This window comes from Centroberyx affinis, unplaced genomic scaffold (assembly GCF_046629955.1).
Source record: "Centroberyx affinis isolate AG114_WGS23_722 - 3 ecotype Tasmania unplaced genomic scaffold, CSIRO-AGI_Caff_v1 ptg000915l_1, whole genome shotgun sequence".
NCBI lineage: Eukaryota > Metazoa > Chordata > Actinopteri > Beryciformes > Berycidae > Centroberyx > Centroberyx affinis.
The window spans coordinates 280,353-292,649 of NW_027279498.1; the positions used below are offsets into that span (position 1 = coordinate 280,353).

The 12,297-nt window shown below is 45.0% G+C and overlaps 1 protein-coding gene across 2 annotated transcripts in view; it reads left to right on the plus strand.

The window, feature by feature from the left end:
* The window catches only part of akt1 (v-akt murine thymoma viral oncogene homolog 1), a 32,654-nt gene extending 24,887 nt beyond the window's left edge, over positions 1-7,767 (plus strand). For both annotated transcript variants that reach the window (XM_071521673.1, XM_071521672.1), the window contains exons 10-14: positions 743-871; positions 4,037-4,251; positions 4,580-4,667; positions 4,860-4,962; positions 5,795-7,767. In XM_071521673.1, coding sequence (XP_071377774.1) covers positions 743-871; positions 4,037-4,251; positions 4,580-4,667; positions 4,860-4,962; positions 5,795-5,874 — 615 coding nt within the window. In that variant the 3' untranslated portion in view covers positions 5,875-7,767. The remainder of the gene's footprint in view (positions 1-742; positions 872-4,036; positions 4,252-4,579; positions 4,668-4,859; positions 4,963-5,794) is intronic.
* Positions 7,768-12,297: the final 4,530 nt, after the last annotated feature.

The window sequence follows — 12,297 nt, forward strand, 5'->3', positions numbered from 1 at the left end:
TGGCAAGAGAGAGAGAAAATTGTCGGCATCCCCCTAAGCATGGAAGCTGAAAGCTTTCAGCTCCTGCTTTTTTAAATAATTGAATTAAAAAAATGTATACTCTGAGGATGACATCAGAGGTATCAGAGATAGGTAGCTGCTGACTGATGTGGCAGGTTTGTGTTTCGGAGGACTGGGAGGGGATGGTGGTGTTTCATTGGGCATCTGTAGCCCTACTACTTCCAGCTGATGAAACTATACCAGCCAGGTCAGCACAGCACAGCGCAGCTCCCCATCTCCCTCCCTCGCTCCCTCCCTCCCTCTCCCTCTCTCCCCCTCTCCCCTTGGGTTTATGAGGCAGGCTCTCAGCCTGCTAGGGTTCTCCTGAAAATGCCAGGGTAGCAGGATTGGAGGATGTGCTGACTCTGGCCGGGCGCTGCTGGCCACGTGTGAGCTACAGCTGCCAGGTGACTTTTACTGAGAGAGAAAGAGGGAGAGAGAGAAACAGAGAGAGAGGGAGGACACACTGATATTAAAAGGCCACACAACCTCAAGTCATGACACTGTGTGATACACAGGCTTTTGGCCTTGTCGCTTCACTTAGCATGTCCTTTTTATCGCTGTCCATACAGACGCCTGTATCTTTGTACATGTCAGTTAACATTCCCACCACCATCCAGAATCATTTTCTCACCCACTCCCTCAGTCAGTCTGTCATTTTAGGCTGATGCTGAAGTCTGTCTTCTCTCTTTGTCCCCCTCAGCTGGAAAACCTCATGCTGGACAAAGATGGACACATAAAGATCACAGACTTCGGTCTGTGCAAGGAGGGGATCAAAGATGGTGCCACCATGAAAACTTTCTGTGGGACACCTGAGTACCTGGCACCTGAGGTAACCCCAACACTGATTCACTCTACCTGAAATAATGACTTTTTTCTAGACTTTCTTCTAGCATACATAGTTACCAAATGCTTTTTACTAAAAGTCATCAAAAAGAAAATGAGATCCTTTTGATTGAATAGATCCAGAATAAATAATTATAAAATCATATGGAGCTCAATAAAGAATACAAGTCCCTATCAGTCATGATGACATGAGTTGAATGCCAGTGAACATGCAGTGTGTTGTTGGACACTGGCGGATGAGAGGCATGTGGAAGAATGGGCAGCTGTTCCAAAATGCCTGTCTAATCTTCAGCTGAATTCTGTGAGTTAATGAGTGTGCCGTGTGCCCAGGGCAGGGCAGCCTGCTCTCATATTTGCCGGCTGGGGAGGGGTGTGGCGACTCCCCATTGCGTGCAGGTATGACAAGTGTTGGAGTGGGCTGTGTAACCTGATATGGTATTGTGAGCGTGGGCGGTGTGTGTGTGTGTGAGTAAGTATACGAGTGTTTGCGCTAGCCCCTTGCCTCTTGCCGTAAGAATGTTTTCCGGGAGAAGGGTGTCCATGTTGACACAGTTGCCGGATCGTTGTTTTTAGCCTCCATTTGGAATTTTCTGGTTGGGATGGGGATTGGGGGGGCGAGGAGGTGTTGGCAGTGCCTCAGGAAACGTGAGCTTCCGCCCCTAGAGAAAAGATCACATTGGCTACAGCTGTTCTGTGGCACCAGGGGAGCCACAGCCCCGCTGCAGCCCAGGATGCCTTCCCTGACCTGGGCAGAGCCGGGGGGCCTCATGGGCACGCTATCCCACAGTTCTTCAGGCTGCCACACAGTAACACTTTTCTCATCTGTTAGACCAATCCTCCTTCAGCGGACTTCTCTGATCCCTTGCCTGCACCTAGCCATCAGCACCAGACCATCAAGGCAAAGGCCTGAGCTGGCCTACTGTGTGAATATGAAATTTCTCCCTCACACCTGGACTAGCATAAGACACAAAATGACTCCATTTGTTACGTACAACATAAAAGCTATCTATACTTTTTATTAAAAAAAATTCTTAAAGTGCCTAATCCTAAATGTTCTTCAGAAGCCCCCACCTGTCCATCCCTACCTCTCTCTGGTTTTGTTCTCTCTTGCACAGTAGTAGCGCAGTCTGTGATGGCTCCGGCCTCAGCAGCAGAGCACAGGAGACATCAGGGGGCGTTACCATGGCAACAGGGTCGCTGGCGAGCGTCTCTATGGAGCGCGGGCCAGGCAGTGTTACAGGTTGTTCTGCAGTAAACAATGACCTTGTTGTGTGTGCTGCACAGGAATGCTGTAACGTCTGGGAATATTCCACCCAGAGCAGGAGAGAGAGAAAGAGAAAAAAGAGGGAGAGGGAGGAGAGAGACCCGCTCTGCAAACCCTGATCGGTTTGTCTCTAGAGTAAGGAGAGCGGGGGAAATTCACTTTGTCACTGTTATTAAGTAGTTTAAAGAAGAAAATGAGTATTGGCTGAGGGAATTGGCTTTTAGGGAATATCTAAAAAGAAAAATGCGGACTGGTTTAATCCAGTCGCTGAAACTGATCTTGACTCTACAAGCTTGTAAGATTAATGGCTGTCAGTGCGTAACTTTGTAAGAAAAAAGTTCAGTACCAAGTAGAGCTCTAGAGCAGCAGCAAGTGTTTGTGTCTTTTATCCTCTCTCTCCTCCCTCCTCCCATGTCTCTGCTCCTTTGGGGCAGTGTAACAGTATTAGTTTGGGGCCGGGGCCCAAGCAGGCAGGCAGGCAGTCCTGGTTACGTATATGAGGGATGATCTTGGCTCCTGCGCTCCTGGCAGCTTCACAGCTGTGGCGCTCTTCTACATATATGGGGCAGCTGCGGGCCCAGCTGTCGCGCGGTGTGAATCACACGACAGCAGCGCTGGAAATAGAGACGGCCCAGTAATCCTAGCACCACGCCGGCTTCACGTTACTCCCCCTGCCCTCCCGGTCCTCCTCCTCGACGCTCGCCACTCACCACAGTGCCAGGCGGTGTGCCCACTGACACATGCGCAGCTGCGTGCGCGCACGTACACACACACGCACGCACACACAGCAGTTTTGTTCCTTTTACGGACACATCCGTCCATCTGTTTTCCAGGACCATCTCGCCCGGCCCTGTGCACTGTGGTGTCCGTATCTAATTCTATTAATCCGCCCATGTCTTTTTACCTATGATTCTATTCTTAGGCCTGAATTGCCTGGCATCACGCTGCTTGAGGTTTAAAAGAACAGACTGTTCTCCTTGTCTTGATTTCACCTTCAACATCCGCCTGGCGAAGTAGAATCCAGTACATGTCCCCAGAGACCTTGGAACAACTCTGCTCAGCAGCGCATTAGTCATGCAACAGGTTGCTCTGTTCAGTAAGCACAATGCTGAAGGAGTTTGACTCATTAAGAACTGTCGAGAAAATCATCTTATAGAAAAAAGAATAAGAATTGTGTTTGCCTCTCTATGGCTGTGGTTTTGTTCATTGTGTGGGCTGTGTGTAAGATGCTTGTCTGTGTTGGCTGCCACACATATGCTTACTGAGGCTAGCCTCACCTCTGCTGCTTGTTGATCTGTGTGTGTGTGTGTGTGTGTGTGTGTGTGTGTGTGTGTGTGTGTGTGTGTGTGTGTGTGTACACGTACCATGGCCCGCTGGTGATTAAATATGCAGGGCTCCAGGGGAAACTCTATCCTTGCTCCTAATGTGAGATGTGAGTCAGTGTTGGCTGGGGCTCCTCGACAGCCAGACCAGGGGGAGAGCTGGTGAACTTGATGGAGAGGTGGGGGGGGGGGGGGGGCTGGCCGGCCAGTAGCCTTGGGGTTTTGTATATACAGCCTAAAGAGCTGCTGTCTTCACAGTCTTCTAACGTCCAAACACAACCGACACTGACAGCTAAACCTGTAATGATTGAACCGTGCAGCTACAAAACTAAAATAACTGAATTGTGCACTTTTGCTTCAGCTCATTACATCTTAGAATATGCTGTCAGGTAGGATTTTGTGTCTGTTTTCTCTATTTATTTTATAACAACAGCAATGTGGCACCCCTCCCAAGACATTAAAATAGCACATAAGCATCCCAGCAGCTGCATTAGATAAACAACCGTAAGCCTAACTTTTTAATCTTCTTCTCTGCCCCCCCCCATTCATCCCACCCATCCCCTAGGTGCTGGAAGACAATGACTATGGCCGTGCGGTAGACTGGTGGGGTCTGGGGGTGGTGATGTACGAGATGATGTGCGGCCGGCTGCCCTTCTACAACCAGGACCATGAGAAGCTGTTTGAGCTCATCCTCATGGAAGACATCCGCTTCCCGCGGACACTAGGACTTGAGGGACGCTCCCTGCTCTCTGGCCTGCTCAAGAAGGACCCCAAGCAGAGGTGAGGTGCCTCCGCTGCATCATTCCTAATATAGGTGTATTATCATCTTTGTATTCCGTATGATAAATGCCCTTTTTCTTGTGAAATAATGAATATTTGCAGCCTCTAGGTTTCTTCAGATGATGAAATAGCCTGAAAAGTGGAAATATAAATTGTTATTTGGTCTCAAAGTTCTCCATCCTGTGCTTTGTTTTCTGGGGGTCATGAGCAGAAAAGTTTGAGATAAGAGTAATAAGAATAGCATTCATGAAACTTTCTTGTAAAAGAAGCCCATTCATTCATTCATTCATCCTGTTTTAACTCTTTTTGTTGTGTACTTGTCTTCCAGGTTAGGTGGAGGACCTGACGATGCCAAGGAAATCATGCAGCACAATTTCTTCGCAGGGATTGAATGGCAAGACGTTTATGAGAAGAAGGTCAGAATTTGTAATGTTCACATTCACCAAGCTCATACAGCTTAGCATTCCCCCGGGGATCAATAACGTTGCGTCATTTGGAGCGCCACCATGTAGAGACGATGTAGAAAGTCACCAGGTCGACAACTGTTTCCCCCGTGATTGACGACCCTGATGTGCTGAAACGCTCATGCCTCTTCTCCTCCCCAACAGCTGGTCCCGCCTTTTAAGCCCCAGGTTACCTCGGAGACGGACACACGGTATTTTGATGAGGAGTTCACAGCACAGACCATCACTATTACGCCACCCGGACAAGGTAACACAGACACACACATAACACACTCACTTACCCATACACACATCCGATACATCTGACAGAACACAAAGCTGCTTCACTACTTCACAACATCAAAGTGTTCCTCACAGCTTGGAGCTTCATGGCATTGTGTTTGAGTGTAACAGGAAGGCTGATGTGGACAGGAGTCCCAAGTGGATCTGTTGTCTAACCTCTGAGAGGAGATGAGTTGTCATCTGACTTGTCTGATAAATTTCGCCTCCTCTGAGACTTTATTAAGAATGAGAAGATGAACTTTCAGTTCAGTCAAGCTGCTAGTCAAGCTGCTAAAGCTGGCAATGTGTTTTTGTTTTTTTGTTTGAGTTACTGAATTAGTTTTCATGTGAAAACCCCAAGATGAGCATCATTGTTTCATTTTAAGTTTCATTTTATGTTAAATCTAATGCTGTCAGGCCCATGAGAGAATGTCCCATGAATCTGCTTTGAAATCAAACAAATTCGTCAAGTCACAGAGTTTATGTGTCTGGGATGAGACTTTGGGTAGTCTTGGGTTGCTCATTAATGTGAGTGCAGAAACCGTTCAACAGGCGTGCCTGACTCCCTTGAGAGTAGTCTGCCCTCTCCTGGAGAGCCAGTGCCATGAATACAGTATCGAGTCTCACAAAGTCCATCAACTGCTATTCCTAAACACTGTGTGTAGATGCAGGTCAGTGTTACAGCTACATGCATCATATTAATGAAGTGATTATATTTAAAATAAATAAATAAATAAAACAGTGAGATATGCCAGTAAGTGACAGTGGTATAGTGGAAGAATCAACAAACTAACTAATTCTCCCCCTTCCGCCCCCAGATGACAGTATGGAGTCCTTCGACAGTGAGCGGAGACCCCACTTCCCCCAGTTCTCCTACTCTGCCAGTGGGACAGCCTGAACAACCCTCGATACATTCCTCCGGTCCCACCATCTCCCCTCACCCCGCCCGACTGCACACTCAAAAGACTGGGGCCGCAGCCCCGTCCTGCCAGCATGGCCTACAAATGTTGGTGGATATAACATTACAGTCTGCAAGTTGTGTTTTACAGGAAGGAGGAAATACTAGACAAAACAAAGAAAACTGTGGTTGTTCTGTGTGGCCTAAGAAGACTGTCCATGGCAAGAGTAAACACTACCCTGCATCTCCTGCTTGTTATGTTGTATACTGAGCAGGCGGCCGTGCACCATAATGAATAGGGAAGAGATATATTATGCACAAATTAGGCCGTTGCTATGAATTTTGAAAAGGGCCATTTTGTATTGATAATATCCAATTGAATTTGAATCAACCGTTTAAAATGGAAAATAGGCATACTGTGGACCAACATCATGTGAGCATGTTGTCTGTTGAGTGAGTGACGGATCCATGTTTTCCTCACCAAGACTTCCAAACAATTCAATTACCATTATGACCAAGTCTTCAAAACATTTTTTGGCTTCAAAAATGAATGTACCGTGTCAAATAAAGTCAATCTTTCTGCATACGTACGTGTCGTAACACATGGTTGATTCTCCTGAGACTAAAATGTCACCTTCTAGAGAGGCTTTTGATTACTATTCTACCGCCCCGGTGCAAAACAGACACCGATACGTCTCAGTTATATTGTTATGCCACACCATGATGGGTCTGATAAATCAATTGTGCAATACAGTCTGATGTGAGGAATGGCAGACATGCAAAGAATGCAGAGACAGAGTAATCATTAAGGTATGTGGAAGCTGGCTTGCGATGGATTTGGGCTGTAACTGTTTGCGCACCACAGTCGTGAAAGACCCTCGGTTGCCTGTTCACCATAATAAATAATTCCTCCAGCAGCCCCAAAGTAAAGTGCTTAGTTCCTGATGCCTTCCTGTCTGAATGCTGTGCTGCAAACACTTCCTGGTTTCCCTCTGATTGGGCCGGTCAGGTACCCCAGTCCTCGCCGGCCAATCAGAAACTCTTCTCTCCTCTGGGTTTTTCCTCCCAAGTACAGTATTGGGTGTTTTCCGCCCAGTGCACTCGCTGCAGCCTCAATGAGGTCACTTTAACATAATACACCTCTTTAGGAAAACTCTGCAAACAAACTGGGCTTCAGGGGAAAATACACAAAGAGTCGTCTTTGATGTGCTTCGATCGATCGGGGGCTTCTGTCCCTTCACAAAGCTTCTGAGTTGTTATTTATATGAGACCAGCATTGACTAAAATGAGTTTGACTGTGCCAATGATATGCACTTTTGCAGCCCCAAAATGATTGTATTTGGACTCTTATTTGTACTTTATGGTTGGTAAAGACTAAATTAGCTTCTTTTTTTAATGTAAATTGAACTGTTGTGGATACAAATAAAACAAAAATTGCTTGTTTGAATCATTACTCCCCTTTTGCAGATGGCTGAAGCTAAACTGAGAATCTTGGAAACCGAAAATCTTATTTCAAAGCGTACTACGATACTTCGAGGTTTCCAGAACTCTTCAGTATTTTTTAAGATGACTGATAATCATTATTCAAAAGTGCATCATACGTTATTGAATGTAATGGTTTTTATTATATTGTTTCTCACTTCAATCGTTTGCAAACCTTTTTTGTTCAATTTTTGAATCTGATTGTTACTTATTCCTATGCACTCTCACCCTTTGCTGTCACCCTCTGAAAATAGGGAAATTCATTTTATACTTTTTATTTTTTATTTCAACTTTTTTTGTACCTGCCCTCCCATACTCCCGAGACTGAGGACACCAGCTTTAGTAAACAAATAATATAAACTTTGTACACTGTTTTTACTGTTTCTGTTTTCTTTCAAATTGATGAAATAAAAGGTCTTAACGACAGCTGTGTAGACTCGTCTTTTGGTGTGAAATATTTAAAGCTCTACCCTTGAAGACATACAAATGAATGAATTGCAACTTAATCCATTATATTTGGGCAAATATATTGTGAGATATTGGTCACTGCTTAAAAATTCTCACTGTTAATTCAGCCTTGTCATCAGATGCTGAAGCTCTTAGTTGAATACTCTTTGACTCAGAGAAACATCTTCCTCTCTGAATTTTGAGAGTTTAAATTCTACAGTTTACAGAAAAATAATCAAAAACATTTTCTCAGTACTAATACAGCTACAGTATATGCTGCTTTTCACACTAATGCTGTTGATCTTCCCTGTCTCCCCCCATCTATTTCCACCTGATCATGTTCTCTTTCTTCCACCTTCCCCCCTTTCTCTATCTGTCTCTTATGTCTTTAACTTGCACTTTTCATACAAGATCATTTTAGAAACACATGAATATTTGCTACTCTTATGTGACTTTTGCAGTCCTTACAGGTCACTTTTGAAGTTGGTGATCTGGAAAATTGAAACTCATTCCAGTGGTGCACCCATCATAGATCACTGTGGATAGGTGTGTAAGAAAAATGTAAATGTGAAGCCTATGATTTTTGAATTGTTGATAAGCTTCTGTCGCCATATCAGTAAAGTCACTCCAACACAAATACAGAATAGTGAATCATGAGCAGAATAATGAGTTCAACAACTGGACATTTTTTCTTGAATCTAGATGTGATCACACTCCTCCGGACAAAGCGCAGATAAGTGTTTGAGACAAATGACTAACGCTCAGCGGCTCTGCCTGGACGGCTGTGACGGTGCCTTGGCCCCGCTCTCCGCCTCTGCAGCAGGAGCGCTCAGGTCCACGTCTGCGGCTCCGCAGCTGCTCGGAGACGGAGACGCCGCTCCCCCGGGCCTCGGGCAGATGGTACAGTCTCTGGAGCAGATGTTGACAGCCAGGGCTCGCAGTCTGTCTCTGGCCAGCTGCACCGCACCGCGCTGAGACCCGTGGTTTTGGCCCAGTGTGGCGCTCACCTGACAAGCGTCCCTCACCTGACTCCAGCTGCACTGCTCTGTGGCTGCAGCTCCGCCCCGGGCCGGCTCTCCTTCCCTCCCTGGAGGAACATGGTGCTGGGCTGCGAGGGGGACTTGTCACTCACACACCCCACAAGCTACATCCTTTCTCTTTTACCGTATACCTACATGCAAAAATATTTCCTGTCATATCTCTGAACCCGTGTCTTACAGGTCAAGGCCAGGCTCCCTACTCATATACAGACAATTATACAGAAAAAATTGTAGCAGGTAGTAAAAACACCGGGAACTCAGAGGAAAAGCATTTGCCATGTGGTTGGACTTTGGAACAGAAGAGTCTTTCAAAGCAACTTCTGTTCTACAGTAGTACTAATGGGAGGAAAATGAAAAGTGAACCACACATTGAATGTAGGGTATTGGAAACCAGGTCAGTTTCTTCAGCTTTGTTAGATAGGCCTGTTTCATTAAAGGGACACATTTCTGAAACAAATAACACTTAGTCCTTCCTGATGCTATTCAGGTTGGTGTTACTTTAAAATGTTTGCCTTTCAGTGTCTGGTTCTCCCCTTTTGACGCTGGTAGATCGTTGGTCCATGGGGTTGTGATGCTCTTAGATGCTTTGTGGGAGAGAGACAAAGAGAGTGGTGGTCATAATTCGGTGAAAGAGCAGGTTTCTTTATATGAGGGTGGGTGGGGGGTTTCTGTGACAGGGGTCAGGACCCTTGGGAAACAGGTAACACTTGACACTAAAAGCAGGGATGTAGTGGAGGGTAAGCCCACCTAAACTCACTTCATCCACCTTTATGTATGCAAAATAAAGTTTACCCGCCCTTTTAGAGTGACATGAATCTACCGTATATGAGGTCTATGAGGTGTGGGGGGATAAATGAATGTATTTTTATATTCAACTTTTTATTTACCACCACCTCACTTACTAAAAGTGAACAAAAATATGGGCATGTGTGAATGGGATGTAAGTTTGAAAATGTCTGGTAAGCAGGTTTGACCTCAGTTAATTCATACTGTCCTGAACGACTTTCATAGCCATGGAAGGTTTGCTGGAGATAAGTAATTTGGACCTATGGCGCCATCTAGCGGGTAGCATGTGTAAAAAGAAATTTCTGTTTGGATAGTTTCTGGTGGTATTTCATATTCATACATCATCACTAGAGCATTTTTGTTTTTCTGATGATATATGGTAGTAAAACATTAGGTCTACATGCGTCGACTTATATTTGATTTGGTGTAGGCTATTACAGTTACTGACTGTAAATTGCTGGGATCCCATTCCCTCTAGGGTATCAAAATTATTAGCTGATAAGTAACATCATGATCCTACTTGTTCAGTAAGAGCAACTGATACTGTATGGACAGTAGAAATGAAATTCACAGTTGCATATGCCTGTTTTCCTTTATTTGCTTGATAAAGGGATCGTGGTGTACTCAAGGATCGGCCTCTGAGGTCCTGATGGAACGTGTCAGTGCCTTTCGGAGACGCTTGAAAAATGCCTTGAACTTTCCCTTCTTCTTGGTCTTTTTGGGCTTGGTTCCATCTGTATTGGAAAAACAAAAGAAAAAGAATAATAGCAGCGATATATTTTCTAATTTTTTGGTTCCCTATTCACATCTTCTCACACCTTTGTCACATTTAACAGCATCATTGTTCTTCTATATAGGCTATTACTTACTTTTCTCTGTTTGAAAATACATCAGATGGTTTGTGTAATTCACATCAACAATATCTGTAACTCACCCAGTGTGGCCACAGCTTCAGGAGCTCCTGATTCCTCCTCCTCACCAAGGACTGCTTTCAGAGCATTATTTTCAGCTGGTGTGGAGACAAGAGGATCCACAGGTGCAGAGGTGGGAGGGTGTGGTCCAGTGTGATCCTGCTCCACTTTGGCAGAATGCATGTCAATCACTATGGTCATCTTATACCTTGAAGCTGAAGAAGCCACTTTTGTTCTACATTTGTGGAGATACAAACATCTGAAGGAGCATAGGTGAGTTTTGAAGTGGCATCTAGGCCGGCTCTGACATCCAGTTTAGTAGAAAATTTTGCAGCCACCTTTCTTACAACAGCTTTGCAAGAGTTGGAATTCTTCTTTCCTGTCTTTGCTCTGATGAAGGCCAGAGAGTCCACAGGAGCAACGCTGAGGAGTTTTGAAATGGCTTCCTGGAATGTTGTGATGGAAACTTAGAGCCAGCCTCCAAAGCCAGTGTGTAGTCAAGTCACCAATGAAATGTGTGGAGTGCTCATTTAAAGTCATTATTGTCATGACAGTTGCCAGGGCAGCAGAGGTGGGAAGCTGTAGAGGGGCTTCTTGTTCTACTTTGATGGCCTGCTTAGAGGAAACATCTGAATCCAACACACTGAGTCTGGAAGACACAGAGTCCTCCTTTACAGCTCCAGAGTGGGTGGCAAGAGTGTGTACTGGAGCAGAACTCAGAGGTCTTGCAATGGCTTCTGGGATTGCTAGGGCAGCCATCGTAATAGAAAGCTCAGGAGCCAAATTGCTGAAATCTTTCTCTTTGAAATTTGCAGAAATCTCAGTTGCAGGAGCATAGGTGACCTTTCCAGTGACATTTGGAAAAGAAAGATTACCAAATGAGACTGACTGTCCTTTCCCTCCAGTAATGTTCCAACATCTTTGGGTTATCTGCGCCTTCTTTGGCCCGTTAAGATGCTCATCCAGAAGGTATCCTGAGATTTCTGTGGCTGCTACGTTCACAATAAGTTTCCTGAACCAGTCATCCTCCAAAGGTTCCGTAGATTTGTTTTTTTCTTAGGATCGCATCAACTTCTTTTGCTGTTCGTGCAACAATCAGCGACACGTCTCTGTCATAAGACAGTGCATTGAGCATGTTGTCCTCCATAGTGATGTAAACCCACGGGAAGTAACTGAGAAGGGTCAATAGCTTCTCCATCAGTGGTTTGACCTTGGTTCCCAGTTTTTCTCTGTCAGCAGGTGATGGAATGAAATGTTCAAAGACACCATCAAGTGTTGCCATGACAGCAGCTTCCTGGACCATTGATGCCCTGGGGGACACTGACTTCTTTGCTGGTTTGGGCTTCAGACTGTCAGCGGTTGTCTTTAGGTTAAAAAAAAAGGTAAATTAAAAAAAATTAAAAAAGGATTCACAAGTTACACCAGCATCAATATACAGTAATAGTCATTGTTATTTATGGTTTCACAAGAAAAAATAAATATAGGCCTACCTTTCTGTCAAGAAGGCGTTTGAAGTGCTCCTTTTCAATCTCCATTTGAAGCTCCACTGATATTTTTCTGAGGGTCAAAAGCCGTTTCTGGTGCCATGCCTGTGTAGAACACAGAGCTTTAACACTCACTCTCTTTTCATTGATAAGCAGCAGTGTCTATATAGGTAGTACACTAGTTTCAGGTTGTTTACTATGCTTACCAAGTCAAGTGGTTGGAGGGTGTCCAACAGTTTGCTGTCAGTCATTCCAATGCACCTACATGTGGAA